This window comes from Trypanosoma cruzi, genomic scaffold (assembly GCF_000209065.1).
Source record: "Trypanosoma cruzi strain CL Brener 1047053517181 genomic scaffold, whole genome shotgun sequence".
Classification (NCBI taxonomy): domain Eukaryota; phylum Euglenozoa; class Kinetoplastea; order Trypanosomatida; family Trypanosomatidae; genus Trypanosoma; species Trypanosoma cruzi.
The window spans coordinates 31,436-56,354 of record NW_001849540.1 but is presented as its reverse complement, the minus strand read 5'-3'; the positions used below and the strand labels follow the sequence as shown (position 1 = coordinate 56,354).

Sequence of the window (24,919 nt, the reverse complement as noted above, 5' to 3'; positions counted from 1 at the left end):
GTAATAAATTTTTTTTGAGAACCACAGTGATGGTAATAGCAATATTAATAAGATAGTTAAGAGAAAATGATTTTCATAAAAAAAAAAAAAAAAAAAGAAAAAAAAATTACGGGAGAAAGCAACGCCGTTACAAACAATAACGCCGCATTCTTGCGCGCCGCCTTCTGTTCGTACATGGTAGTCATTGTTTGTTCGTTCTTTCTCTTTCTTCCTCTCCGCGCTTTCCCGGTTCGGCGCCCCGCGGTCGTTTACGGCAACGCACGCCTCCCGACGCGCCGTTTTTCCCCGGCTGCACCCCGGGAAAGGGAAAGCAGGGCCGCCGCTTCGCCCGCCTCGCGCCGGGGGCGTCAAGCGCGTTTTTTTTCTGTTTTTTTGGCGCTCTTGTATTCTGTGTGGCCGGGGCTGGGCTATTTTGACTCGAGTCCTTTGCGGGAGGTGTTGGGCAATTCTTTTGAGGGGTTGGTGGCTCACTGGGGATCCGGCTTGCGGCTTTTGTTTTTCTTTGGTTTACTTTTCCTTTTTTTTTTATTTTTTGCTTTTTATATTATTTTTATGGCGACTGGTAACTGTTTTATTTCTCAATCAAAAAGAACGAGAAGGAATTATCACCGGATTTTTGACGTACCTTTTTTCCATGCCTTTTATTTCTTATTCTAAGTTTTTTTTTTTTTTGTTTAAAGGGGGAAAAAGAGAAATTACCATGCAACGCACACAGCTTTTACGCAAATTTATCTGTCGAGCTGGTGCTCTTGGCATCTTTTCTGCACAACGCCAGATTTTACCTGCATCGAATAATTATTATTTATCGAGTATTTCAATCCCTTTGGCCATATCGGCGCGGTTTCACACTGAGGGCCAGGGAGGAGGTGATGAGGCAACCCGGACTGGCCAGTATCTTCTTAACAAAGACGATGTTTTGACTCGTGTACTGGAGGTAGTGAAAAATTTTGAAAAGGTTGATGCATCGAAGGTAACACCAGAATCTCATTTTGTTAATGATCTTGGACTTAACTCCCTGGACGTTGTTGAAGTGGTTTTTGCAATTGAGCAGGAATTTATTCTAGATATTCCTGACCACGATGCTGAAAAGATCCAATCCATTCCTGATGCCGTTGAATATATTTCTCAAAATCCAATGGCCAAATAGGTCGTTTAATAGCATCATGTAGTGGAGGGTGTGTGGTAGCCTCGGGTCCCTTTTTAACCGCTGAAATTGTTATGAGAGTTTGGTTATTCGATTGTTTTACCTTTATTTTTAGGATTAGCTTCCAAATAACTCTAAAAGGGTTATCCTTGTCTCTCTTAACAATTTTTTTTTTTTTTTTTAATACACTTTTTTCAGTATGGGAAGAAATGAGGGAGAAGAGGGAACTGAAGAAGGAAGGGATCGACCGCTCATCAAAACTGTAGTCATGGATAAAATTAGACATCAATGAATTTACTGATGCCTTTGTGGCATTATTATTATTATTATTATTATTATTATTTTTATTATTTTGCTTCGGCATTTTGTGGGAACATCAGGGTCTTTGATATATATATATATATATACATATTCTTTGATGAGCACTTCTTGTGTTTTTTCTTTTTTTTTTTTTTTTCTTCTGTACATTGGTATCCTAGAGCAGCTTTAGTTAGACTACTGGATGCATAATGACTGAATTGTGGTGATCTGGGGGAAAATCCTTGGCATCAGGGCTTACCTGCTTTGAAAGGACACGAGGCAAAAGAAGAAGCGTGGTTGAGCCGTTGCTTGTCCGTAAATCATTTTGCTTTTGTTACCCCTTTATTGAGTAAACTGTGGACTTTTGACCTACTCAGAACAGGGGTGAAAAGCTATTTTGCATTTCACCCTGTGTAGGTATATATATCGGAATTCTGCATGCTTCTCCTGGCTAAATGAATGCTTTTTTTTTCTAGCGTTTAAGTTTTGGGTGACGATGCCTAATTGTATTTCGGCCTATTTTCTTGCTGACGTCAATGACAACTTGCTTCTGCTACCGCGACAGATGTATTTGTTAGGTTGTGGTGTTTTAAAACTGAAGGGGATAATATGGGGAGGAAAGTTTTAAATGTGTTATTTGTTCAATTTTATTTGTTCAAATATGACTAGGATCTTTTTTCTTCTTTTTTTATATATATATATATATATATATATATATATATTGTTAAATTGGGAAAAAATCCAATAGAATTAATAACCTGAGTAGGCCGCTCAATAGTTTAGGGTGCCACATTCATACTTTTTAAAATATCACAAGGTATATATTTTGGATCCATATATCACCTTGAATCATATTGGGGATGGGTAGCCCTCAACGAAATAACGGTTCCCATACGGCTGTTTATGGTCTTTCCGAAAAGGACTTGGTTGATCCAGTATGTTCCTCTGCATTTCCTGGGATGCGTTACAAGGGCCTTGATTCTGGACGTCCTTTTCAAGTTGAAGCAAGACCCGATTTGTCTTCTAGTGAACAGTTAGAACTGTCTTCATTAACAAGTGAAGAACCTTGCGCTTTGCCTGCTACTGTACTTATTGGTGGCGCGAGCAGATGTGTGGGGACTGTTTCTCCAGGTGAGTATGAGACTATGGAGGGTGAAGATGAAGAACCTGAATCGAGCTCATCGCTTGATAATAGTGGGGAGTATGCACCTCTTGGTTTCACTGTTGTTACGGGTGGCCCTTTAAGAGCTCTATATAAACCCAAGACGGTATCTTATTCTGCCGACGAATCTGAAGACAGTAACACAGAGTTGAGTTTTTCCGACGCACCCCTTGTTATGACGGTTCAAGAAAATCGTGGACAGGCGTCAGTTCAACGTCAAAAAGAAAGAAACATTGAAGTCCTTGAATGCAAACCAGAAGCTGAGGCGAAAGAGGACGTTGAGGAACAAGGGCAACTGAATGCGATTGTTATTAGGAACTTGGTAAGGCGTTTGCGGGACCCCAATGTTCAGGTTGCTGCTTCTGAATTTGAAAACCTTGAATGGGATGATCCAAATTTTGAGGAAGAACTGCAAACACTAAAGCAAATAGCATCGTATACAGAAGTAAAGGAGACCATGATGAAGACTGCTAAGGACGGCATATTGGAAAGTTCATCGCTTATGGATCAAAAGATAAAGGATGCCGTTATGATGCTTCCAGAGATCACCGTTGTGGGAGTAAAGGATAAATTTGTGGAGCAAGTGGGAACGTATGGCACTTTGAATAAAATTGGACAGGAATTTGTGTCACCAAATAGTCCAAAGAAATCCCTTTTGGGAGCTCCGCGTGAGAAAATTATTATTGTTGGAAATAATGGGAAGGTGGCTGTACTTTCCAAGGAAGCGTATACAGGTTCTCGTTTTGCCGGAAAGAAGAAGATGACCGAAAGCATGATATTTACTGCGGGTGGTGCTGAAGCGGCGATTTCCTTCAAGGAATCTCGCGTGGGTTCTTGCAACGTTGAAAAAAAGAAAAGAAAGGACCACTTGTTGACTTCTCAAAAATTTACTATTATTCCAAAAGAAGCCGCATTTGGTGAGGAAGAGAAACCGACCCGTAGAAAGCGCAGGGAGGATCTTGGCCGAAAGTCGGTTGTAATCTACGACATCCCGGAGTTGATCAATGGGGAAATTGTTGAGACAGAGTATATGGACACGGAAGATGCACACAATGGGGCCAAGGATGAAGAAAAACAGACAAGACGACACTCAAGGAATAAAGAGACAACTAGAAAGAGTCGAGGTTGGTCCGTAATCAACGAGGTCTTACCAGATGAGGCACAAAACGGTTACGCTGTGAATGGGGATGAAAATCTTCTCAGCAAAAAAGGGCGAGTTCCTGCAACGAGGCGACATCGGCGTAATAACAAAAATCGTTCCATTACTTTTGCTGAATTGTTGGAAGTGGAAGGGGAAGAGGTCCCACTTGAGGCATTGGGGGCTCAAACAATTTCTCTACCATCTTCTACGAATCCTCATGATGGAGAAACCACAGAAACCATCGTGGAAAACGAGCAAGCTACACATACCCCTTTGGGTTATGCACAAGTTTCTTGTCAAGATTCATGTAAACAGAAGAATTCTGCCGATGTATTGCAGCCTCTCGTTGAAAAAAATGTTACTGGGGTTGTTGAGAGGGCGAAAGATGGTAAATCACAACTGAAGAAGAAAAAAAGGTATCGTCCAGTATCGGACCGGCAGAAATCACGCGAGTTAGAATACTCATTATTTCTCGATGAGGAAGGGACTGAAATAGCTGAGTCAGAGGAAGCCTTGGGCCTGAATGACGGGAGGGCGAGTACCGTCTCACGATTGAGAGAGAAGCACTCCTTGGACCATCAGGAAGCGGCAAAAGACGCCAATTGCCAAGTATTGCCGCCTCTAGCTCCTGCTACCTCTTGGAGGCATCGTGTCCGGTCAAAGAAGTCATTGAATGCTTCCTTAAGCGTTACCGAACTGCCGGAACCCACGGTGAGTGAAATTCCAGATACCACCATGGATCCCTCAAAAGTGGCGAAAATGTCCAACCAAGGAGAATCAGCATTGGGTGTGACACACAATGCCCGTAAGTTCCGTCGTGCAAGGTCGAACAACCTCAATCGTTCTGCTACAAGTTTTGTTTTTGTGCCCGATGAGGAAATCATCGAATTGAAAGAAAAAGTTGAAGAAAGCCTGGATCAGACCACTTCCAGAGGAAATACGCTTAACGAAGGAATATTGTTACCAGTATTATCTAGGCCTCGGAGGCGAAAACACAGCTCTGCGGCGGCCAGCATGACATCTCTGGACATTGCTGAATCGAGCACGATGGAATTTAATCTTGACGATACAATTCAGAGCACTTGGAACAGAAAAAGGTCCAAATGACAATAATAAAACAGCTGGATAAATCACCCATTTGTTCTTTTGATCACCAGTCACTTTTTGTTGTGCATAAGGTGTCATCCATATTCCCTTCCGTAACGGCTGCTCAGTTTTAAGAGCTCCTTCACGAGGGAGGAAAAAAAAAAAAAAAAAAAAAAAAAAAAAAAAAGACGCACGAAAGTGCGTTTTTCCTCATTGTTGAAAAGAAATCAAACTGAAAAAGAGGGAAGACGAATGGGAGAAGGGACAAAAGTAAACTGGGTGACAGAGGAACAGAAATTCCATATCGCTTTGGATTAATTTATCATGAGCGCTGCACAAACTGGAGCAAAGATTTCCTTCCGGTAAAAAAATAAAGGTATGGATTTTTGGTTCTGCAAGTTGTTTTCTTGCCTTTTTGCAGTGTGGCGGGTCAGCGTTATATAAGATCTTGTTTCTGATAGGGAGCAGCGGAAAAGAAAAAGGAAAAAAGAAAAGAAAAGTGCATCAGAAACTTGATTGTACCATTGTTTTATTTTATTTTATTTTATTTTTATTTACTCATATTATTTGTCTTGATTCCTTTTTTTATTTATTTATGTTTTGTTTTACTCTTCTGCCGCCCCTTCTTCCTTTCTTCGTCACGAGTTGGACACCCATATTTTGTTGTGATCATTTCACGGAAACTGACTGCTGTATGTGAATTTTAACGGGGCATCACCAGAAAAAGAAAGCCTAAAGCAGCAAAGAAGAAAGCTATTTATATCTTACAATGAGATGATGCAGTATTCGTGACAACATTGTTACTATTGTTCCTGAGAGGGACGACTGGGCAGTATTGCGGTTGCTGACCTAACCATGGACAGACAAGCACATGCCTCTGTGTATGATTTTTTTTTTTTTTTTACTTTTTTACTGTCCTCTCTCTTACTGTTTTCCCCTCTTTTTTTTAGATTATGATCTTCTGAGGGGCTGTGTGACCATAAGTGGGTAAATAAATTGGTGGGTGTCTCGTTCACCTAATTTTTTTTTCCTCTTGTGTATTATGTGAATTTTTTTCTTGAAGGAAACCGCGTTAAAAGAGAACGAGGGCGTTTTTTTTTTGTTTTCCGTTTTGTTTTACTTACTTCCTGTATTATCCCTTCACGTGAGGGGGAATGCGGTAGTTGCAGGAGAATAAAGGCTGCCACCTCGTGAGTTCCCCCGCGAACCCGGTTATATTTGTATCTGACCTGTGAATTTTTCCTGTATGTGGGTGTTTGAGTGCAGAATAGATCTTCACTTAATTCTGGGGTATGTCGAGTATGCTGAACCAAGCTGTGATCTTTTCTTGCTGTTTTTTTTTTTTCGCCATGCTGAAAAAAGGGGCAAGGCTTCAGTACGACACATGTTCCTTTTTTTTTTTTCTTTTATTTTTATTTTTCCATTTTCCTTTTATGATATGTTTAACAGGCTTGCCTTTTTTTTTTTTTTTTTGCTATCGTTTCTTTGGATTTTTTACCTTTTATGTTTTTTTATGTGCCATGGTGTCGAGGTATATATATGTGTGTGTGTCTGTGTGCTTTTGTGCTATGCGGAGAATGGGGCTTTGCGGACAGGATGCGCCGGAGATCAAAAAAAGTGGAAGAGAAAATGCGATGGTGGGAGGCGATAGGGCGGAAAGACATCGAAGCACTGCTGTTTTTTTTTTTTTTTTGTGGCTGTTTTTTCATTCTCTGGTGTGGTGGAAGTAAGTCATTATTACCCCATGGATGTTTCTGTGGTGCTGGCCGCGGATGTTTTGTCCTCCTCTGACACGCGGCACGCTCTCATTTTAGTGGGACAACGAAGCGTCGCTGGAGGCAGTGGGAATCAAGAGCAGGCAGTGTGCATTGTTTCCGATGCGATTCCGTGCACAGACATGGATGTGATCATGGAGCAGGTTGAGTGCTTGGAGCAGGTGCTACCATGCGGCATTGCCTTCTTGGGCGTCTTTCTTCCAGGCGATGGCGTGAAGGATCTTGCGGCTCTACGGCACTCCCTCAGCAGTCATTTGCAAGTATCCTCTTTTTTTGTCGCGAAATACGATAACGAGGGAAGGGTGCAGTGTCGACTTCTGCAATCCGGAAGAATGCTGTCGGTGACTACACCTGACACAAAACCCGTGTTGGTCACTTTGGCCTGTTACTTTTTTTCTCCTTTAGGCCAATTTCCATTCATTGTGCGATCTAAAGATGAAAATATTACTAGTAATGTTCTACTAGACGTCACCAGCACTGCCTTGATGGAGCACAACCAGATCTGGGATTCGGTTGATGCTCTTTATGCGGTACAGCTTGGTTCCACAGAGGGTCAAGAGAAGGAAATGCTGTGCGTGCATGTGACTTTTTTTCCGTTTTTATCATGTGGTCAGGGTGTGTACCGTGCTATATGCACACTTCTGCCGAAAGTGGAACGAAGGCCACAATGCGTCATGGTGCGGGTAGGGTCGCGGAGATACCCCTCATTGGTCTATCAGTGGATTTTCACCCCCACGGAGCGAGGCTCCGCCGCCCTCTCCGTCAAGCAGTGGGATGAATTGAGGGAATTGATTGAGGATGGCGTGGGGGAAGAGGTGCAACCATCTCAAGTAGTGACGGACACTTTCCTAGGAGTCCCATCGGCGACTGCATCTACCACAATAGAGGGGAGTACAAACATGAGGAATAAAACGCAGGCAAGTGAAGTTTCGAATACCTTTCAGCGTGAGAAGGCAAAAGGCGACTTCTTGAGGTACATGCCACCTCTTTTGGTCCTGTTCTGTTCTCTTTTTTTGTACTTTTGTTGCACGAAGTAGCGCGCACTAAACAAGAAAACAAGAGGGGGGAATGTTATACATGTGTGTACGCCATCCGTTGTGGGGCCGTAGGGCGTTAACACGAAGATCTATCACGTGATGCTTCTTTCTTTTTTTTTGTTTCTTGTTGTGCGCGGATTTTTTTGAGAGGGCCGGGGTGCAATTTTGGTGTGCGTTTCCTTTCCTACGCATCTCCTTTCCACTTGTTGTTTCTGTTGTCATTTTGTCTGTTTTTGTCTTTCTTTCTATGAAAAACAAACAATCACATTGTTTGTAACTTTTTTTTCGTTTTCCTTCGCTGTGAACCGAACCATGCACGTTTACAGCCGCTTCTCGTGTGGGTGACGGAGGGGGGAAAAATATATAGATAGCGACGGGAAGAAGGAGTGTTGCAGGTATTGGGTTCTCTGGACGATAGCGACTGATGGGGATCTTGGGTCTTTCGAAGCTGCTTTATGACCGATCACCTGCTGCCATTCGTGAGCGTGAACTGAAGAACTACTTTGGCCGTCGCATTGCCATTGATGCCTCCATGACGATATATCAATTCATCATTGCGATGAAGGGATTTCAGGATGGGCAGGGGATGGAACTGACGAATGAGGCGGGGGAGGTCACGTCACATTTGAACGGTCTTTTTGCCCGCACTTTGCGAATGGTGGACGAGGGCCTGAGACCGATCTACGTTTTTGACGGTAAACCACCCACGCTGAAGGCATCGGAGCTACAAGAGAGACGACAGAGAGCGGAAGAGGCGCAGCAGTTGTTTGACACGGCTAAGGAGGAGGGAAATGATGAGCTGATGGAGAAGATGAGCAAGCGCACTGTGCGGGTTTCAAGGGAGCAGTTGGAAGAGGCGAAAAAACTGCTTCAACTGATGGGCATTCCCGTTGTTCAGGCGCCATCCGAGGCTGAGGCGCAGTGCGCGGAGCTGGTGAAGAAGAAAAAGGCCTGGGCCGTTGCGACGGAGGACATGGACGCACTTACTTTTGGGGCACCGGTGATGCTTCGGCACCTGACATATAGTGAGGCAAAGAAGCGCCCCATTGCGGAGTTTCACCTGGATGAGATTTTGGGCATAACCGGGTTGACAATGACACAATTTATCGACCTTTGCATTTTACTTGGCTGTGATTACGTGCCCAAGATCCCGGGCATTGGTCCACAGAAGGCGTGGGAGGGCATCAAGAAGCATGGCGACATTGAAACGCTTCTTCAGTCTCTTGATGCCGGGAGACACAGCGTGCCCGAGGGCTTTCACTACGAGGAGGCGCGACAGTTTTTCCTTAAACCTGAGGTGACTCCAGCTGAGGAAATTGAAATTCAGTTTCGTGAGCCTGACGAGGAGGGTCTTGTAAAGTTTCTTGTGGAGGAGAAACTGTTCAATAAGGATCGGGTGCTGAAGGGGATTCAACGGCTCCGAAACGCACTGACACGAAAAACACAGGGTCGTCTGGACCAGTTTTTTACCATCACAAGGCCGGTGACGAAACCCAACACCTGCGATGCAAAGGCCGGTGTGAAGAGGGGTCATAGCGCCATTGCCTTGTCGGGGACGCTGCAGCAAAAAGGGTCCTCCGGGCACAAAAAGGTGGTTAAGAAATAAGGCTGCTCTTCCACTGAATTATGATTTTTGCTTGCGACAGATTTTTTTTTCCTTTAAATGCATTCATAGAATATTTTGGAGAAATTGCTCCTTAATCAACATGAAGGAAGTGAGAGAGTGAAAGAGAGTGAGAGACAGTGAGAGAGAGAGAGGAGAAGAGGGGGTAATTTTCGTACGAAACGGACTACTCTGAAATAAAGAAGTGTTTATTATTATTATTTTTCTGCCTCTTCCTTTCTCTTTTTTATTATCTCTCTTATTCTTTTAAACCTACATCTTCATTTATTATTATTATTATTTTTATGCTTTGAACTATTTACATGAATAAAAAGGTCTGTTAGTGATGTCAGGGGCTCTTGGGCGTGGCTCCTACCGTTCTGTAGTGGCCGGTACGCGTAATGTGCCCCAGCGTCTGACATATTACCCCTGTGCATACGAATTGATGCAGCTACACAAGGCGCACAAAGAGGTGATACGCCACTTTTACGTTAGGGACAAGATCTTTGACAATAAATTTCCCACCACGGCGCTTGCAAATGGTTTGTTCAAATTTGTTCCCAACCGACGTGAGAGTTATCACATGCGTGAGGTGATGGAATCCATCCGCCGCCGCTCGATATTGATGCATCGCATACAGCAGCAGCGGGCAATCAATGCCAAAGTCGTGGAGGAGTTGGAAAAAGGGTACGGTAAGGAGTCTGCAGCGGCTATGCTTTGCTTCACCACGCCGGATTCTGACGCCTACTTTAACCCACAGCGTTATCAAAGTGTGGCGAATGCATGGCCAAATTACTGGCAGCACCCGAGTACCTCACATGTGGTGCCAAAACCCCGCTGGCGCCGTGTACCAGAGCTCGGCGGCATTACGCGAGTGCAAGACCCACTGACGGAGCAGGCGAACGACTACTAATGCAGCATTCTTTGAAAACACCTTTGGGGAAGATGGCGGCTTGGGTGTTATGCACAACATCGAATGTTTGACTTTGATGAGACTTGGCCACCTGGATTATCGGTTATTTCTTTCTTTCTTTTTTTCCTCTCTTTTTGCTTCTTTTCTCTGCGCATTTTATTTTGAATGTGCCTTTTTTTTTTGTTTATTTTGTCCCTCATGTTGACGTCCTGTAACGCTGCAAGAGACGAAGGCGGTAGAATTTAAGAAGGGAGGAAGAGAGAGAAAGAGGGAGACCGAAGTGACTGCATGACGGATGCGGATGATACCCTCGCAGACTACTGGGCGTGGTGTGCCCAAAATGGCGTTGTGAGTAAGAAGCTATTTTTGCGCAGGAGTTTGCATGGACTCATGCCGCAGTTCTCTCTTCACGTTGCTGAATCTGTACGTGCTGGTGCGGTTGTGGCGACCGTGCCGTATCTCGTGACGCTTAACACGCAGACGATTAGGGGGGATATGAAACCTGCTGCAGTGCCTCCTGTCCGTGCGATGTGCAAATTTCTAACGCGTCGTCGTCGGATGGATCTTGTTACAGCACGATCCTTGTGGCTTGCAAGTTGCCTGGCGTGCTACAGGCGGCTACTTGCGCAGGGGCACTCATTAAGCATCGCGCCACTTCTTTCGCGTCTGATAATGCCAGAATTGCCATCGCCCTTTACATCAACGCATATCCGATGCTATCCGGCCATAGTTGCCTCGCTACCGGAGGGCGTGGATGTCGCTGCTCTGGAGGAGTCGGTTTTCTCATCGTTGTGGAAACGCGTGGAGGGCCAGTTGCGTGTCACGCACGCCGCACTTTATTTTTACCACCAACGACGGGTAACACATATACCACGTCATCTTGTTCCTAGCTTTGATGAACTGTCCATGGCATATCGCATGGTACTTCATCGCAGTCTTTTATTGCCTATTGACTGCGTTCCGTCGTCACCGGGTGACTTGGCCGACTTGTTCACTGAGCAACCAGACCTCGATCTCTTGCCGACGCTTGTGCCAGTCGTTGATGTTATTCGAAGTTCCGCCGTGGCCCGGACGCTTTTGGAGGCGAAAGGGGGAGGCGTCAGAGGGAGCCAGGATGACAGCACTGCGGCGAATTGTGCACTGTATACATGCACACAGTCTGACTTTGTTTCCTCAGGAACTCGACGGCGTGTTGTTTTTGAAACGGAACCACTTTCCAGTCGTCGCGTGGTGGTGTGCGCCACGAGGGATCTGAAAGAGGGGGAAGAGCTTCTGCTTGACTACGGCTCAGAGTGATGGGGACTTTTTTTTTGATGGTAAAACTATTATTATGCTCTCTCCATTATTTATCCCTTTTTAAAACCTTGGAATGCAATTTGGTGTGCAGCAAGTATGCATCCATGTGCCTGGGGTTCCAGGGTCATTCCATTTTTTCTTTATATAAATATATATATTTTACTGCCCGCTGTAATTTATTGCATGGCCGCATCTTTTTTTATTTTTATTTTTATTTTTTGCTGGAATTATTATGGTGTAAATCCAGCAGCAAACAGTGTTACGGCCTAAAGCTTGAGGGAACGGAAAACAAGAACAACAACAACAACAACAACAACAAAAAAAAAAAAAAAAAAAAAAAAAAAAAAAGAAGAAGAACCCGAAAAAACAAAAAACAAAAGGAAAAGAAGGAAAGTGTAAATATAATGTCCGAGGCAAAGAGGATCGAAGTGAAGGCCAGCACGGATTACAAAAGCACCGCCAGGGCGAGGACGGCCTTTCTAAAAGGTGACTTGGAAATGTCTAGGCGTGAGCATGCAAAGCCGCTTCCCCACGAAGAATTTCACAGCTCTACTGCCTCCGATTACATCAAGTCCGTTGTATTTGGCGGTCTTGACGGTATCATGACGACATTTGCCATTGTTGCGGCGGCAGTTGGCAGCAACAACAGTTACGTGACAATCCTTATCTTTGGCTTTTCAAACGTTATTGCAGATGGATTTTCAATGGGGTTCGGGGAGTACGTTTCCGGGGAGGCGGAGCGAGAGAATGCGCTGGCTGAGCGTCGCCGAGAGGAATGGGAAGTGGAGAATGCATTTGACTTGGAGGTAGACGAAATGGTTCAAATATACGAGGCGAAGGGACTCTCACATGAGGACGCCACAACAATTGTGAACATCATTTCCAAGGATCCAAAGCTCTTTGTGGACTTCATGATGACGGAAGAACTCGGGCTTCTTCTCGACCTCAGCGATGTGCACGGCCCGAAGAAACAAGGTGCCGTAATGTTTATTTCTTTTATTATATTTGGATTTCTCCCGTTGCTGGCGTATGTTCCTGGGAAAGGTAGGGGCGTGGATGTTGTCTTTGTCTTCTCGTGTCTTTTGGCGACAGTTTCACTTTTGGTTCTGGGGTCCTTGAAAGGGTATTTAACTGGCATTGGCATGATTCGTTCTGCCACTCTGATGGTTTTCAACGGTGTCATCAGTGGCCTTGTGAGCTATTCGGTCGGGATGGCCATGGAGTCCCTCCTCCGTGCAAGGATTGGCGATGGCCCGTAGGGGCCTCTTGCGCCTTGTCATCGCATCCCCTTCGCCTCGATTTCCTCTTCTTATTATTATTCCTCCTTTTCTCATGCACGCAAGGGCGAGGGTGGGGGGCGTGGCAGAAGTGGCACGACACCGGATTATTCATTTATTTATTTTTTTTTCTTTCTTTCTTGGTTGTTGCTGTTGTTTTGTCGTTTGTTTCCCTTTTGGAGAATTATTTTTATCTTTTTGGGCGATTCCCACGACGGTGGATTTCCCCCCTGCCCTGCCCTGCCTTGCCTTGGCAAACGGCGGTTGGAGCGGGGTGACTGGGCGGAGAAGTGCAGGCGAGAGGCACAAGAGAAACATGCGGGTTGACCAACGACGACAAGAAAAGCAAAAAAAGGCAAAAAAGAAAAACAAGAACAGAACAGAATATGGAAGCAAAAAAAAAAAAAAAAAAAGAAAATTGGAAAACGAGCGATCGAAACGTTAAAAGATTAAACAACCTTGGCCCTCGTAATAATGCTGGAGATGTTGCGCTTTCGGTGCTGCCTGACTTCATCTTTTTTTTTTTTTTTCTTTTGTGTGTGTGTGTGTGTGTGTGTGGTTGTTGTTGTTGTTTGGTTGTTTGGTGGAGCCACATTTACTTTCATTATTTATTTATTAGCGTGTCTCTCTTTGTCTGTGTGTGTGTGTGCGTTTCTTTCTTTATCCTTTTTTTTTTGCTTCCATATTCTGTTCTGTATCTTGTTGTGGGTGTCCGCGTTGGCTCTACCATTGGGAAAAAAGGGAGGCGTGTCTTCATTGCGTGCAGGAATTTAAATGGACGATGAAAATTTTACTCGAGGAGGCTTCTGTCGGACTAATCGATGAATTCTGCATTCTCTGCAACGTGTGGCTGGCGGGCAATGTGTCGCAGCACACACACGGCGAGAAGCACTTGAGGTGGAGTGAAGCCGCACAGGCCGTCTTTCGTCAAACGGCACCGGCAGCGTGTGTTTTGGCGGCTACACTTCTTCGTCGCGTAGTGGAGGGCGAGGTGCGGGATCATTACTGCAGCCGTTGCAGCCAGCATGTGGGTGGAAAGTTTCGCCAGGCCATACACCACCTTGACAGCCGCCGGCACCATCGTAAGGAGGAAAAGCAGACTTCTCTCGTCTCCACGGTGATAAAGGAGGCATCACTTCACTCGGATGGTTTTGTTCAGGGCGTATTTTGTTCCATGTGCCTCTGCGTGGTTCCTGTGCAGCAGGAGAAACACCTGCTTTCAAAGCGGCATCAACGGAACCTGCGTGCGGCCATGTCTTCTGCTTCGCAAACGGAAGCAGCAGAGGCAAGGCAGGAGATGTGGGTCGAACTGCTTCAGCCTCTGCACGGTAATATTTGCTGTTCCTGTGCCGCGTACGTTCCTGCGGAAGATATTATGCAGCACTTTACATCAGAACGACACAAAAGAGCACACAGTTTTGCACTGGGCATAAAGGACAAGGACGGCGATAAAGGCCTGCGAGGTCTTCTTGAAAATGCAGAAGAGCACGCCGTGGATCGTTACTGCTCGGTGTGCGATGTCACGCTAAGAGCTTCCATGCGGACGCAGCATGCACAGGGGAAGCGTCACAACATGGAGTTGCTGAAAGCATATCGCGATCCGGAAGGGCACATAAAGCTCTGGAGGGAGCGATTCATCGCCAGCTTAGCGAAGGAGCGGGGACAGTTCCCAAATGTTGACAACACAATGCCCACGGTAGAAGTGCCATCCGCACCGCTAGATTCCTTAACATCAGTTGCGCCCACCAGCGCAACGCCTGAGAAATGCCCACAAGAACCATCGGGGACTTGCTTACTTGCTGATATGCCACTGCTCTTTTTCTTCATTAATGGGCTTTGCATCCTTTGTGACTGCGTTGTGACACCTCAATCGACGGGTCTGGTAGCGACACCCGTCGGCAAGGAGCACTGCCGAACCCCAAAGCATAAAGAGGCCCTTGATGCATTTGTTTTCCAACAACGCGAGATGGGGCAGGTGGATGCGGCAACAGCGTGGGCGGCTCGTTGGTACAAGGATGCGTTTGGTGCCTTGCGGGAGGAGTGCGCCTCCTGGCGTGAATGTGCCGAACGCTTGTCGCTTTACACAAGTGATGATTTTATGAAATTACTGCAAGACGATCTCCGTGCGGATGCATTTGTGGAGGCCGTCAGTTTGTTATGGACAGCCTCATAAATTCCACATTGCAGTCGTGGCTCCGTGGTGTTTATTCCGCTTTCGCCATTGTTTATATATATATATATATTCCTGCGAAATTGTCCTTTTTTCTTTTTTTTTTGCTCAATTTGAGTTTTTTTTTCTCTTGCTGTGGCTCATTTTATTTTGTTTTTGCATTTGATGCCCTTTTTTTTTTTTTTTTTTTGGAGAGTTCCGTTTTGCCTCCGTGGTGGAAGAAGGGAGGGGGCGGAGGGAGCAGGTGTGGGGGGACTTTACTGTGATGGCGGAGCGGCGACAGCCGCGAGTTCTGGGCGCCAAACGAACTGTATCGGATGCACTGGGAGCAAATGCTTTGGAGGGCGGCGGGCTCGCCGCGGTGGTCAGGTGTGTTGTGGCCGGCACCGTGGACGACAGTGTGACGCTGGGGCAGCTTGAAAATGTGGTGGCTTTCTACGCAAACCACAACAGTGAATACACAAGGCCTGGGGAAGATGACATACATGTCCTTATGTCGGAGATTCTAAACAATTCCATTCGTTCTGTTATGTTGTTCAGTGACTTTTCTTCTGCTTTCACGGATGTAGAGGTCTACTCCATTTCTGTTGCAGTGCAGTATAACTTGTCGTTGGAGGCAATAACCATGAATGGAGTTAATGTGAGTGATGAGGCAATTTCGATGCTTTGCGAGGCACTTATTAAGTCACGAGTAAGTTTTATTGATTTGTCCAACACTCCGTTAGAGGATGAAGCAGGGCGCTCCCTGGCTGCTTTGGCGCATGTGAACCCATACCTGCGTACTGTTGTTCTCGATGACACACTCATAGCCGAGGAGGTGCTGGATGAAATAGATGTGGCCTGTCAGTTCAATCAAAGCAATTTTGAGGCAAATGATGGCACGGTGGAAATTGGGAACCCCGCGGAGTTAGCACGGCTGCGACACCGTTTGCAGCACGTCATCCGGGCGAAACATCGGAAGACGTATTATTGTGTTGCCCATTTGTTGGGGATGTGTCCAAATGGGGATCTCTGCCTGTACTCCCACTCCCTCATGACGACAGGCGCACCGGATGCTAATGCCAACCTTCACGAGCGCCTTGCGAATCTCTTTGCAAGCGGTGGAAATTGGCAAGACAAGCTGCCGTCACCGCCTCAGGCGGGAGCGTCGTGGAAGGATCCGAATGAGGCGGACGGCCAGACACTGCGGCTGAACCTGGAAAGGTGCAAGGCGGGGGCCTCAAAAGTGGCTGCAAAGGGGAGAGGGAGGAACGGTGTGCAACACCCGACAGATGGTTGGCGTGGTTCGTATCGAGTTGTGGGTGCAACTGTGGCATTGGCGGCGGTGGTGCTCGTCGCAGGTTTGTGGTCTTCCAGACGGAAATGATGATTTGGAGAGGAGGGTTTTTGTACGGGGGCGGGAGCAGACTTCCATCCGTTTGTTACTGAGAGGAGGTCACCGTGAGCGCGTTTACATGTTCGGTAATGACTGGAGGAAGCGTCGTACGCCCCAATTTTTTGTGTATATTTATGTGCGTGTTTGTTTGTGTATGTTTGTTTCCTCTCTTCTTGTTATTTCCTTCTCCGGCTTCTCACCACCACCACCACATTCTGCAAATGCACCGTACTTCTTCCTCCTCTTTGCTTCTTTTTTTTTTTTTTTTTTTCGTGCCTGGTGCAGATTTGATTGCTGCGAGCCAGGCAAGTGCCATCAAAGCACGGAAGAGCAAAAAGAATAAGAAAAACTAAACAATAAAAAGAAAACAAAAGCAAGAAGAAAAAAGAACCTCTCAGAAATGTCAGGAACGGAGCATGACCAGTCAACGGATATCTTCTCTGCGGATGGTCGAGTCTTTCAGGTGGAATACGCATGCAAGGCTGTTGACAATGGCAGTACGGCCGTTGCTGCGTGTTGCACCGACGGTGTGGTGGTTGCGGTAGAAAAGATTCTTACCAGCCGCATGCTGGAGGAGAGGTCGAATGATCGCATCCACGCTGTAGATCGCCAGGCTGGTGTCTGCATTTGCGGCATGCTTCCTGATGGTCGCGCCGTTGTCTCACGGGCTCGTGCTGAGGCGGAAAACAGTCGTGATGTATTCGCTACTCCCATTCCCGGCTCTGTGCTTGCATCCCGTATTGGTGAATTTATGCATGTTTACACCACCCACTACGCCTACCGCCCCTTTGGCTGCTCTGTTATAATTGCTTCCTACGCCGATGACGGTCCACAGCTTTTCGTCTCTGACCCGAGCGGAACAGTGGCCGGTTACTACGGCATAGCACTGGGAAAGGGGAAAACAGTGGCCAAGACAGAGTTAGAGAAACTGAATTTTAAATCACTTACCTGCGACGAGGCGGTGGTGAAGCTCACGAAAATCCTTCACGATGTGCACGATAAATCAAAGGACAAATTGTACGAGTTGGAGGTGGCATGGGTGTGCAACAAGTCAAATTGTGTGTTTCAGCATGTGCCGAATGACATGATCCCGAAACCCCCCACGTCGCAGTAGTAAGGAATGAAGGAAGGAGCGAAAGAAAAAAGAAAAAAAAAAGAAAAGAAGAGGGGGAAATACGAGATGCAAAGGAGAGAGAGCGTGAAAAAAGAAAAAAGAAAAAAGGGAAAGAACGCGGATGGAGGAGGACGAGGAGGTGGTGACAGGGGGGAGACAGAAAGGAGAATACAATGCAAAAGAGGGTATTCATTGGGCTCCACGATCGATTTTGTTTCGTGTGGACGTCTCTTTTTCTTTCTTTTTTGTTTGTTTTTTATTGTTTATTGTTGTTGTTATTTCTTTTACTTCTCTCTGACATCTTTTTTGATTCCTTCTTGCCGGCAGGGTCTTTTGCCGACTGTGAACGATGCCGCCTTGATTCTTTTCTTCTTATTGGACGCACATTATTATTGTTTCTTTTACTTCTTTTCTTTATTCTTGGGTCCTGTGCGAAGGAGACGTGGTGGTGGTGGTGGAAGGGCATGAAGGAAGAGGTGGAAATGTGGTCAAGATGTGCTGCCGCTGGAGGAGAGGCTTGAACAAGTGCCAATACGTCATTTTTTTTTGGTCGTGTGTGTGTGCGTGTGTGTTGCTCCTTAAGATTAATTACCGACGGTTATTTCACAACGTTGGGGATACTTTCCCGCATGGTGCTGGCTTTTGAGGGAATAACATGCCAGGAGAGGAGTTGGCGGCTGTAGACGTCCGTTTCTATCGATCCGTCTGTCATTTCATTACCACCTGGATTGCGTGTTTGCATTATGTTTCTTTGGGCCACTTTTTTGCGTGTGTGTGTGTGTGTGTTGGGGAGAGGGGGAGGGCGATGTTACATTACCGCCAACGGCTCTCTCCCTTTTTGTTCCCTGCGTTTATTTATTGTGTTGAATGCGTTTTTACCTCTGTTTTATTTTGCATTTATGTTCCTGTGTTTATTTCCCACGTCTTTTTCTCTCTTTCTTTTTCCCTGGAGTCGCTGCGGAGGGGGCGTCTACGTGTGAGTGAGGGTGCAGGGTGAGGGGGTATAGTACTTGACATGGCTTTGCGCGGGGTGCCGATTCGTCTGGGTGTTCACCGTGTTGGATATACACACCCCAGCACTCTTCCAGTTCCGTGTGCACAGCGTTGGGACTTGCGGCTGGCGCGAGCCCGCATTTTTCAGGAGTACATTGAGGAGAAGGCACCGGGTGCGTGGCAGTTAGAGGACGAGCGGTCAATGTCGCCGGAGTTTAAGACATTTACAGGGTATCCAATGCGGGAGATGCGCCCGGGATACGGGCAGAATCTTCCGGACTTCATTATGAAAAAACGATTACCAAACAACACACATTATGAATTATTTGCCCGACGTGATATTCCTAACGAAGAGAACGCTATGTACGGAAAGTATCTCTATGATATGACTGTGCATGGGACTTCGCTTCCGTCGACCTATAGAATGCACAAGGACATAAATAAGGCTCAGCGTAACGACCGGAAACTTTCAGGCAACCGATTCAGGGTACTGTGTTCGTCTGGAGCGAAGAAACCACCTTCCGGATGGGAGCCAATTCCAGATGCAACCGAGGAGGAGGAGTAGCATTACGAGGCGCCATGGTTTTTTTTATTATTATTGTGCATTGGTGTGGAGTATAATGATTGCCGGTAACTGTGAATGTTTCTTTCCACTGTTGAGGAGGGGACACCATTGTAACTATAAATATATATTCATTGCAATGAAAATATCCCCTTGTGTTTGTGTTTGTGTTTGTTTGTGTGGACTGTAGCCCCTAATAGTAAAGGACTAGAAGTCATATGAGCGGCAACATGTTTGCAATTGATGACTGGCGAAGGGAGTTAACCGCGGAGGATCATGTGCAGCGGCAACACCTGGCCAAAACTTCTTTGCAGCGAAATTTTCGTGGGGATGCTCAACGACGTGTGACATCTTCAACTGCATCGTCCAACATGGCGGTGATAGACTGCTGTTGGGCTCGTGGCCACCGCACCGGGGGAGCGTCGTCTTCCTTTTCGACGGCCCTTTCAAATTACCTTTTTTGTGCTCTCTCTGACGGTGTAGTGTGCATCCTCAACACCACCAATTTTATGAAGATGTACCTTTTTGAACATGATTCCTCGCGACGGAGTCGAAGGGACGAACGTGCACAGAAGAAAGACGTCTCGCGTCAGCACGATTCTCGTCGAGAAGGGGTGGCGGCGATCGACACTGTACTTTTCCCCCGGCGAGGGAAACGAGAGTCATCCGTGTCCATCACGACGTCTGGCACGGCACTGGAGGGGGAAGAATTTTTGTCGCTTGTGTGTGCCTCGGCGGAGGGCTCGTTGTGTCTCTTCACCGTCGAATCCGAGGCGTCCAGTCACACGCGTTCTGCGAGCATCAAGACGGGGGCGGTTCACAAGGCTGTAGAGTTGCCTTCCGATGACGCTATTCCGGCAAAAGGGAGATGGGAAAAGGCGTACATTCGATTCAGCCCAAAGGGAGGGCGTGTTGTCGCTGTATTCTCTTCAATGGTACCGTGTGGTGCAACCACCGTGGAAACGAACAGTTTCTTTCTCACCGGAGAGATTGTGGAGTACGTGACTCTCTTCTGTGTGTTGAAGTGGAAGGAGGGCGAGTCAATTGAGACGTTCACTGTGGAGACACCTTGGACCCGCATACGGGCTCCGAGTAATGCGGCCTCGGCGGAACTGCAATACGTTGGCTGGTGGGATGATGATGAAAGTGTTTTTCTGACGGCGTGGTCGGATGGTGCCGTATCGCTCATGGGTGTTCACTTGGAAACTTTGGCGCATACCTCTATTTTTTGCACCCCGGCGGAACGAATGGCGGGGCGTGTATCTATGGTCACCGCCGTTCCTCCGATCCCTCAGAACAAGGGGAGCGGCAGAGCCTTCACATATTACCAGTCCGGTCTTGTGGCAATGGTATTGGATGGAAATATAGTCATGGTGTTCACGGCTTATGATTCGCAGCAGCGTTACGGGACCGCAAGCGAGGATGGACCACCACTGAAATTCGTCAAGCTGGAGACAGCGAAGGGGCATACAGAGCCTGTGAGAGAGTTCATACTGCGTCCTGGGCATCACACGTACTGCAGCGAGGATATCCCTGTTTCCGACATTGCACTTTTTGATAATTTTCTTCCTTACACTTTGGCGGTACTTCTGCGGAGTGGTGCTTTAATTGCACTTGACACAGTCACAATGGAACTTCTTTACCATCGTCCACTCCAGCGTATTTTTCCCTCGAAAGGAGGGAAAGCCGCTTCGTCAATCAACGAGAAACGCGAGGCCGCGATTGTGGGAGACGGTGGGAATTCCAGCGGCAATGGCGGTTGTGTTAGTGAAGGTATGAGTTACTTTATGAGACCGAAGGAGAGACCGATGACAATGTGTGTTGTGGAGCATAACACGGTTCTGTTGCTGCGTCCTTCTTGAAGAAGAAAAGGGGGTATGTGAATACATCCAAAGAGAGTTCTTCTTATAGATGATACCACGGTAAAGAGAGGTAGAGGAACAATAATAACAAAAAGAAAGAAAAAGGACATAAATTCAAAGATGACAAGCGTTGGTTTACACTCCCGTTTTGTCAGATGACATTTTCGGGCATTTGCTCGGGGTATCCGCGTTTCTGCGTGATTCAAATATATATATATATATATATATATGCCTGTATGTGTTTTACTTTTCTCTTTGTTTTTTTTTTTCTTTTTTTTGCTCCGGGTAGTTATTTGGGGGAACAGATCTCCACATCCCGGCCTTGCCAGATGCCCCTTTTGGGGGGGAACCATTTTTTTTTTCACATGCCCATCACATGTGGTTACCGAAGCGCTTTTCAACGGATGACTCTCCGTTCCAACCTTGAAATGGCAATGGTGCTTTCAACTATAGAGACGGGGGCGCGGTACTTTGCACGTGTTTCACCTGTTCAAGGAAAAATTGATCCCCCCAAAGGCGGATTTGTGACGGACGACGTGAAAATTGACATGAACGCCAACATCGGTGGTGCGTACGCGCGAGGTGTGTTTGCGTGTCGTGAGATTGGTTACGGGCGTGAAATTATGAATCTCCCTGCTTACGCCATGTATATTGGGGACAGTGAGGAGCAAACGCTACGGGAACAGGTTTTGATCCTTACAAAGGAGGTGTTCACAAAACTTGTGCTTGGCTCCCCTGAGGAGAAGCTGTACATCAAACACCGCGTCATGACACTCATGTCTGGCGGTTTTTCATACTTTACCCGAGAGAGGGATGTCTTTGAGTTTGTGGAGGATGTGCGTGCCCCGGGCGCGGAAGGCGTTCTTAAGAATGGGGCGAATTATCTTCTTAGCGGCGAGTTTTCCTCCTACGACTTGCAAAAGCTTCCACTCATCATTGAGTTCAATCGATACGACGTTGAATATAACGGGCGCCGTGGCATTTGCCTGTTTCCTGAGGCACAGTACTTTAACCACCAGTGCGAGCCCAACGTGGAGGTGACAATTACTTACAATAGTCTGAAGGGAAGATTTTTTCTGAGCGCGCGAACAGTACGCCCGGTGCGTGAGGGAGAGGAGTTGTTCATCAACTACATGCCTGGAAATACCCTCCCACTGTCACGATTGGCGTTGGCAATGAAAAAGCGGTGGGGCTTTGAGTGCACATGTGTCCGGTGCAAGAGTCGCGGCATTGGCGCCGTAACCATGTTGTTTGTTGTTGTGTTGCTCCCCATGACGGCCTATCTTCGCTCAGTCAACGTTCGCCGCACACAAGAGAAGCAGCGTGGTGTGTGAGTGTCTGACTGGCGCCTCGGCAGCAGCAGCAGCAGCAGCTTCAGGTCTGTGGCGGCTGTTGAGGAGAAGGACCGCAGCCAAAGGGCGGAAAAGGGGAATAGTGCGTGCGTGTGTGTGTGTGTGTTTGGGGAGGAGGGAGGGAGGAGCAGGAGGCGGGGAAGAGGACCCACATTTTAAATTCTTTTTTCTTTTTTCTTTTTTTGACCGCGTCGTCGTTACCGCGTGGGTGAAGTGACGCGTTTTTTTTTTTTTTTTTTGCTTCTGCTGCTGCGGCCCACTACGTTTTTTTTCTTTTTTTTTTTTTTCTTTTTTTTTTTTTCTTTTTTTGGCATTTGTTTCGTTTGCGCAGTCATTTTGCTTCGCTGAAAACCGAAGTGGACGGCGCAGGAACGTGGGAAATATCAAAAAAAAAAAAAAAAAAGTGTAGGAGAAACAGAGGATTCTAATAAATTTAAACCGGAGAAAAGTAAATAAAAAAAAAAATAGTCAAGGCTTCAAGCCTAATAAGGCGAAACGAGAGAAGAAAAAAAACAAGAACAGCCACAACAACCACAGCGTTACCAAGGAGACAGGGGTTAGGGGGGGGGCTCAGGGAGTAGAACGGTGACACAGGCTGACTGTTGTGAAGGGTTTTTTTTTTCTTCTTCTTTGCGTCGCTGCTACGTTTGCAGGATTAAAGAGAATCCTGCAAAAGAATCACTAGGGAGGGTGAAATATACGCCTTGATTACATAGATTTCTCACTCAGTGATTCTATATACATTATACATTATACATTATATATATATATAGTTTCTAAGCTGAGTGTGTCATTTCCCTGTGATAATGATGCCAAAGGATCCTGGCCTCTGGGGGACGGGTTTGCTTGGCGGCACCTCCACAGGGACGTCAGGCGGAGGTGCAAATGCAAACAGCCGTGGAGCAACAGGGATGGGTGGTGGCAACGCCTCAGCGCCAATTACCTCGACGGTTGCAGCGGCTAACGCGGCCGCAACCACATCACTTCCTAGCGGCAACAGCTACGCCTTTTTGTCCTCATCAGCCGTCACTGCCACCTCCCCATCGGTGCTCGTGCAGAGCGGGGGCGGTGGTGTGAATGGCATGGGCAGCAACGCAGTCGGTCTGATGCCGGCGATTGTCAGTCACGATCGGTCGCAAGAGCTGTGCAAGTACTTTCTCAACGGGGGGTGTCTTCGCGGGGCACAGTGCCAATATCTTCATGAACTTCCCGATGAGCGTCACCTTGATGTGAATGGCTACGGGTACATCCTCAATCCCAACGTGCACAATGCTCAAAAGACACTCCCTCTAGCAATGAACAGCAACCCAACTGGCACTGTTCAGGTGAACGGTGGGGCTTTGTCGGCCTCCCCACTGATGTTAGGACTTAGTTCGAGCGGTAGTCGGCAGACACACGGGGCTAAGGCCAAGCCGCAAACATCGTTTATGGTCGGTGTGCCAACACATCTGCCGTTTCAGCTTTCTTCATCGAATGCCAAGGCATCGCCTCCAAAGTACCGCCCACCGGAGCCCTTTTTAGATTACAACCTGCCGCCTACACTAGCACTGCCGTTTAACACTCCGCCGAAGGATGTGGCTCTCCAGCTAACACGCACAATGCTTCAAAACTGAGGGAGAAAGTGAGGGAGGGAGAAGGGAGGATCACTGCGACCCACTGTGTTTCTTTCCTTCTTTTTCTCTTTTTTTTTTGTTTGTTTGTTTGTTTTTCACATCTCCCCCTCCCATTTCGTACTTTATTATTCCTTACTTTCTTCTACGCCGCATGGAAGTGCTTTTTCCTCACATGCTGTTTTTTTTTTTTTTCTTTCTTTTCTCTCTTTTTTTTTTTTTTGCGTGCGTGCATGTGTGTACTTTGGACGCTCCCACCACGGGACAACGCCGCTGCGAGTGAAGGTGTGTGTTTGTGTGTGTTTGTGGCATCAGCGAGCGGGGAAGTCGATGTGGAGGCATGTGAGGGAGGGGGAGGAGGGGAATGAGTGAATGAGAAGTAAACAAACAAACAAAAAAGCCGAAAATAATAAAAAAAAAAAAAAAAAAAAAAAAGGAAAACGAAAAGAAAAAGGGCCAAAAGAAAAGAAGAAGAAAAGTGAGTGTGTGTGTGGGGGGAAGGCGATAATAAATGAGACGACCGATAATAAATAAATAAATTAAAAAAAAAAAGCAACAACACGAAGAAGAAAAGGAATCATAACTGAAAATTTAGGCACGTAAATTTAGGCCTTCAATGAATGAGGGGACAAGAAGAAAGAAAAAAAAAAAGATAAAATATAAGAAGGAGGAGGAGGAGAAGTGTAATGATCATTTATATAACCGTGTTTGTGTGTGTGTGTGTGTGTGTTGTCATCTCTTTCTATATTTTTGTTTATCTTTTCGTATTTATTTATATTTATTTATTTATAAGTGGGAATCCCCCCTCTGCAAGAACTAAAAAAAAAAAAAAAAGAAAAAAAAAAGAAGACGTATTTGTGTTTCCCGCGAAACAAAAACAAAAAGTAATAATAAATAAACAAAAAAAAAAAAAACAAAAAAAAACAGATTATTATTTAATTCTTTTTTGTGGTGTGTAGAGGGAGAGAGATGGCGGTGTTGGGGGACTGAGCGGTTTTCTTTTTTTCTTTTTTCTTTTCTTTTCTTTCTTTTGGTTTACTTGGCAGACATGCCCGTAATATGACGCATTCACACCTTCTGGGTGCATGGGATTGCAGTGGTGTACACGTTGGCGCGTTTGCTTCTCAATGTCTGCACGAAGTGGGAA

General features: G+C 46.4%; 14 protein-coding genes across 14 annotated transcripts, besides 50 other annotated features; all 14 read left to right on the top strand.

The window, feature by feature from the left end:
• Window positions 1-9,331: part of a sequence feature (areas merged during assembly that could not be assigned to a particular haplotype. This can correspond to areas where the two haplotypes were merged or to regions with more than two copies in the genome that were merged during assembly.) that runs on past the window's edge.
• Window positions 78-106: a microsatellite.
• Window positions 491-552: a sequence feature (A-rich).
• Tc00.1047053511867.140 (acyl carrier protein, mitochondrial precursor, putative) lies at window positions 635-1,147 on the top strand (the record flags this gene model as incomplete). The annotated part of the gene is made up of 1 exon (XM_809868.1): window positions 635-1,147. One exon carries the CDS (start codon window positions 635-637, stop codon window positions 1,145-1,147), a length of 513 nt encoding a protein of 170 aa, XP_814961.1.
• Window positions 1,308-1,330: a sequence feature (AT_rich).
• Window positions 1,458-1,496: a microsatellite.
• Window positions 1,533-1,556: a microsatellite.
• Window positions 1,579-1,604: a microsatellite.
• Window positions 2,134-2,166: a microsatellite.
• Window positions 2,305-4,854, top strand: Tc00.1047053511867.130 (hypothetical protein, conserved; the record flags this gene model as incomplete). Its single annotated transcript, XM_809867.1, has 1 exon — window positions 2,305-4,854. The coding sequence occupies one exon, from the start codon at window positions 2,305-2,307 to the stop codon at window positions 4,852-4,854; it is 2,550 nt and encodes an 849-aa protein (XP_814960.1).
• Window positions 4,988-5,020: a microsatellite.
• Window positions 5,358-5,384: a microsatellite.
• Window positions 5,721-5,781: a sequence feature (A-rich).
• Window positions 6,221-6,346: a sequence feature (A-rich).
• Tc00.1047053511867.120 (hypothetical protein, conserved) lies at window positions 6,578-7,645 on the top strand (the record flags this gene model as incomplete). Its single annotated transcript, XM_809866.1, has 1 exon — window positions 6,578-7,645. The coding sequence occupies one exon, from the start codon at window positions 6,578-6,580 to the stop codon at window positions 7,643-7,645; it is 1,068 nt and encodes a 355-aa protein (XP_814959.1).
• On the top strand, window positions 8,070-9,251 carry Tc00.1047053511867.110 (flap endonuclease-1 (FEN-1), putative; the record flags this gene model as incomplete). Its single annotated transcript, XM_809865.1, has 1 exon — window positions 8,070-9,251. One exon carries the CDS (start codon window positions 8,070-8,072, stop codon window positions 9,249-9,251), a length of 1,182 nt encoding a protein of 393 aa, XP_814958.1.
• Window positions 9,332-10,808: a sequence feature (areas merged during assembly that could not be assigned to a particular haplotype. This can correspond to areas where the two haplotypes were merged or to regions with more than two copies in the genome that were merged during assembly.).
• Window positions 9,363-9,403: a microsatellite.
• Window positions 9,457-9,555: a sequence feature (A-rich).
• Window positions 9,595-10,161, top strand: Tc00.1047053511867.100 (hypothetical protein, conserved; the record flags this gene model as incomplete). Its single annotated transcript, XM_809864.1, has 1 exon — window positions 9,595-10,161. One exon carries the CDS (start codon window positions 9,595-9,597, stop codon window positions 10,159-10,161), a length of 567 nt encoding a protein of 188 aa, XP_814957.1.
• Window positions 10,265-10,352: a sequence feature (A-rich).
• On the top strand, window positions 10,450-11,457 carry Tc00.1047053511867.90 (hypothetical protein, conserved; the record flags this gene model as incomplete). Its single annotated transcript, XM_809863.1, has 1 exon — window positions 10,450-11,457. One exon carries the CDS (start codon window positions 10,450-10,452, stop codon window positions 11,455-11,457), a length of 1,008 nt encoding a protein of 335 aa, XP_814956.1.
• Window positions 10,809-10,863: a sequence feature (haploid, non-Esmeraldo-like haplotype).
• Window positions 10,864-11,940: a sequence feature (heterozygous, Esmeraldo-like haplotype).
• Window positions 11,589-11,619: a sequence feature (AT_rich).
• Window positions 11,654-11,676: a microsatellite.
• Window positions 11,745-11,776: a microsatellite.
• Window positions 11,775-11,850: a sequence feature (T-rich).
• Window positions 11,862-12,716, top strand: Tc00.1047053511867.80 (hypothetical protein, conserved; the record flags this gene model as incomplete). Its single annotated transcript, XM_809862.1, has 1 exon — window positions 11,862-12,716. The coding sequence occupies one exon, from the start codon at window positions 11,862-11,864 to the stop codon at window positions 12,714-12,716; it is 855 nt and encodes a 284-aa protein (XP_814955.1).
• Window positions 11,941-11,981: a sequence feature (haploid, non-Esmeraldo-like haplotype).
• Window positions 11,982-12,608: a sequence feature (haploid, Esmeraldo-like haplotype).
• Window positions 12,609-13,298: a sequence feature (areas merged during assembly that could not be assigned to a particular haplotype. This can correspond to areas where the two haplotypes were merged or to regions with more than two copies in the genome that were merged during assembly.).
• Window positions 12,963-12,987: a microsatellite.
• Window positions 13,073-13,152: a sequence feature (T-rich).
• Window positions 13,269-13,292: a microsatellite.
• Window positions 13,299-13,614: a sequence feature (areas merged during assembly that could not be assigned to a particular haplotype. This can correspond to areas where the two haplotypes were merged or to regions with more than two copies in the genome that were merged during assembly.).
• Window positions 13,516-14,907, top strand: Tc00.1047053511867.70 (uncharacterized protein; the record flags this gene model as incomplete). Its single annotated transcript, XM_809861.1, has 1 exon — window positions 13,516-14,907. One exon carries the CDS (start codon window positions 13,516-13,518, stop codon window positions 14,905-14,907), a length of 1,392 nt encoding a protein of 463 aa, XP_814954.1.
• Window positions 13,615-15,370: a sequence feature (areas merged during assembly that could not be assigned to a particular haplotype. This can correspond to areas where the two haplotypes were merged or to regions with more than two copies in the genome that were merged during assembly.).
• Window positions 14,994-15,094: a sequence feature (A-rich).
• Window positions 15,170-16,270, top strand: Tc00.1047053511867.60 (hypothetical protein, conserved; the record flags this gene model as incomplete). The annotated part of the gene is made up of 1 exon (XM_809860.1): window positions 15,170-16,270. The coding sequence occupies one exon, from the start codon at window positions 15,170-15,172 to the stop codon at window positions 16,268-16,270; it is 1,101 nt and encodes a 366-aa protein (XP_814953.1).
• Window positions 15,371-15,532: a sequence feature (areas merged during assembly that could not be assigned to a particular haplotype. This can correspond to areas where the two haplotypes were merged or to regions with more than two copies in the genome that were merged during assembly.).
• Window positions 15,533-16,640: a sequence feature (areas merged during assembly that could not be assigned to a particular haplotype. This can correspond to areas where the two haplotypes were merged or to regions with more than two copies in the genome that were merged during assembly.).
• Window positions 16,606-16,665: a sequence feature (T-rich).
• Window positions 16,641-24,919: a sequence feature (heterozygous, Esmeraldo-like haplotype).
• Tc00.1047053511867.50 (proteasome alpha 7 subunit, putative) lies at window positions 16,680-17,393 on the top strand (the record flags this gene model as incomplete). Its single annotated transcript, XM_809859.1, has 1 exon — window positions 16,680-17,393. The coding sequence occupies one exon, from the start codon at window positions 16,680-16,682 to the stop codon at window positions 17,391-17,393; it is 714 nt and encodes a 237-aa protein (XP_814952.1).
• Window positions 17,395-17,562: a sequence feature (CT-rich).
• Tc00.1047053511867.40 (hypothetical protein, conserved) lies at window positions 18,409-18,951 on the top strand (the record flags this gene model as incomplete). The annotated part of the gene is made up of 1 exon (XM_809858.1): window positions 18,409-18,951. One exon carries the CDS (start codon window positions 18,409-18,411, stop codon window positions 18,949-18,951), a length of 543 nt encoding a protein of 180 aa, XP_814951.1.
• On the top strand, window positions 19,167-20,810 carry Tc00.1047053511867.30 (hypothetical protein, conserved; the record flags this gene model as incomplete). Its single annotated transcript, XM_809857.1, has 1 exon — window positions 19,167-20,810. One exon carries the CDS (start codon window positions 19,167-19,169, stop codon window positions 20,808-20,810), a length of 1,644 nt encoding a protein of 547 aa, XP_814950.1.
• Window positions 20,966-22,144, top strand: Tc00.1047053511867.20 (hypothetical protein, conserved; the record flags this gene model as incomplete). Its single annotated transcript, XM_809856.1, has 1 exon — window positions 20,966-22,144. One exon carries the CDS (start codon window positions 20,966-20,968, stop codon window positions 22,142-22,144), a length of 1,179 nt encoding a protein of 392 aa, XP_814949.1.
• Window positions 21,017-21,040: a microsatellite.
• Window positions 21,058-21,088: a microsatellite.
• Window positions 22,164-22,183: a microsatellite.
• Window positions 22,427-22,471: a microsatellite.
• On the top strand, window positions 22,969-23,775 carry Tc00.1047053511867.10 (hypothetical protein, conserved; the record flags this gene model as incomplete). The annotated part of the gene is made up of 1 exon (XM_809855.1): window positions 22,969-23,775. One exon carries the CDS (start codon window positions 22,969-22,971, stop codon window positions 23,773-23,775), a length of 807 nt encoding a protein of 268 aa, XP_814948.1.
• Window positions 23,824-23,917: a sequence feature (GA-rich).
• Window positions 23,954-23,995: a microsatellite.
• Window positions 24,176-24,250: a sequence feature (T-rich).
• Window positions 24,296-24,324: a sequence feature (AT_rich).
• Window positions 24,403-24,454: a sequence feature (CT-rich).
• Window positions 24,477-24,502: a microsatellite.
• Window positions 24,514-24,562: a microsatellite.
• Window positions 24,591-24,620: a microsatellite.
• Window positions 24,642-24,696: a sequence feature (T-rich).
• Window positions 24,767-24,804: a microsatellite.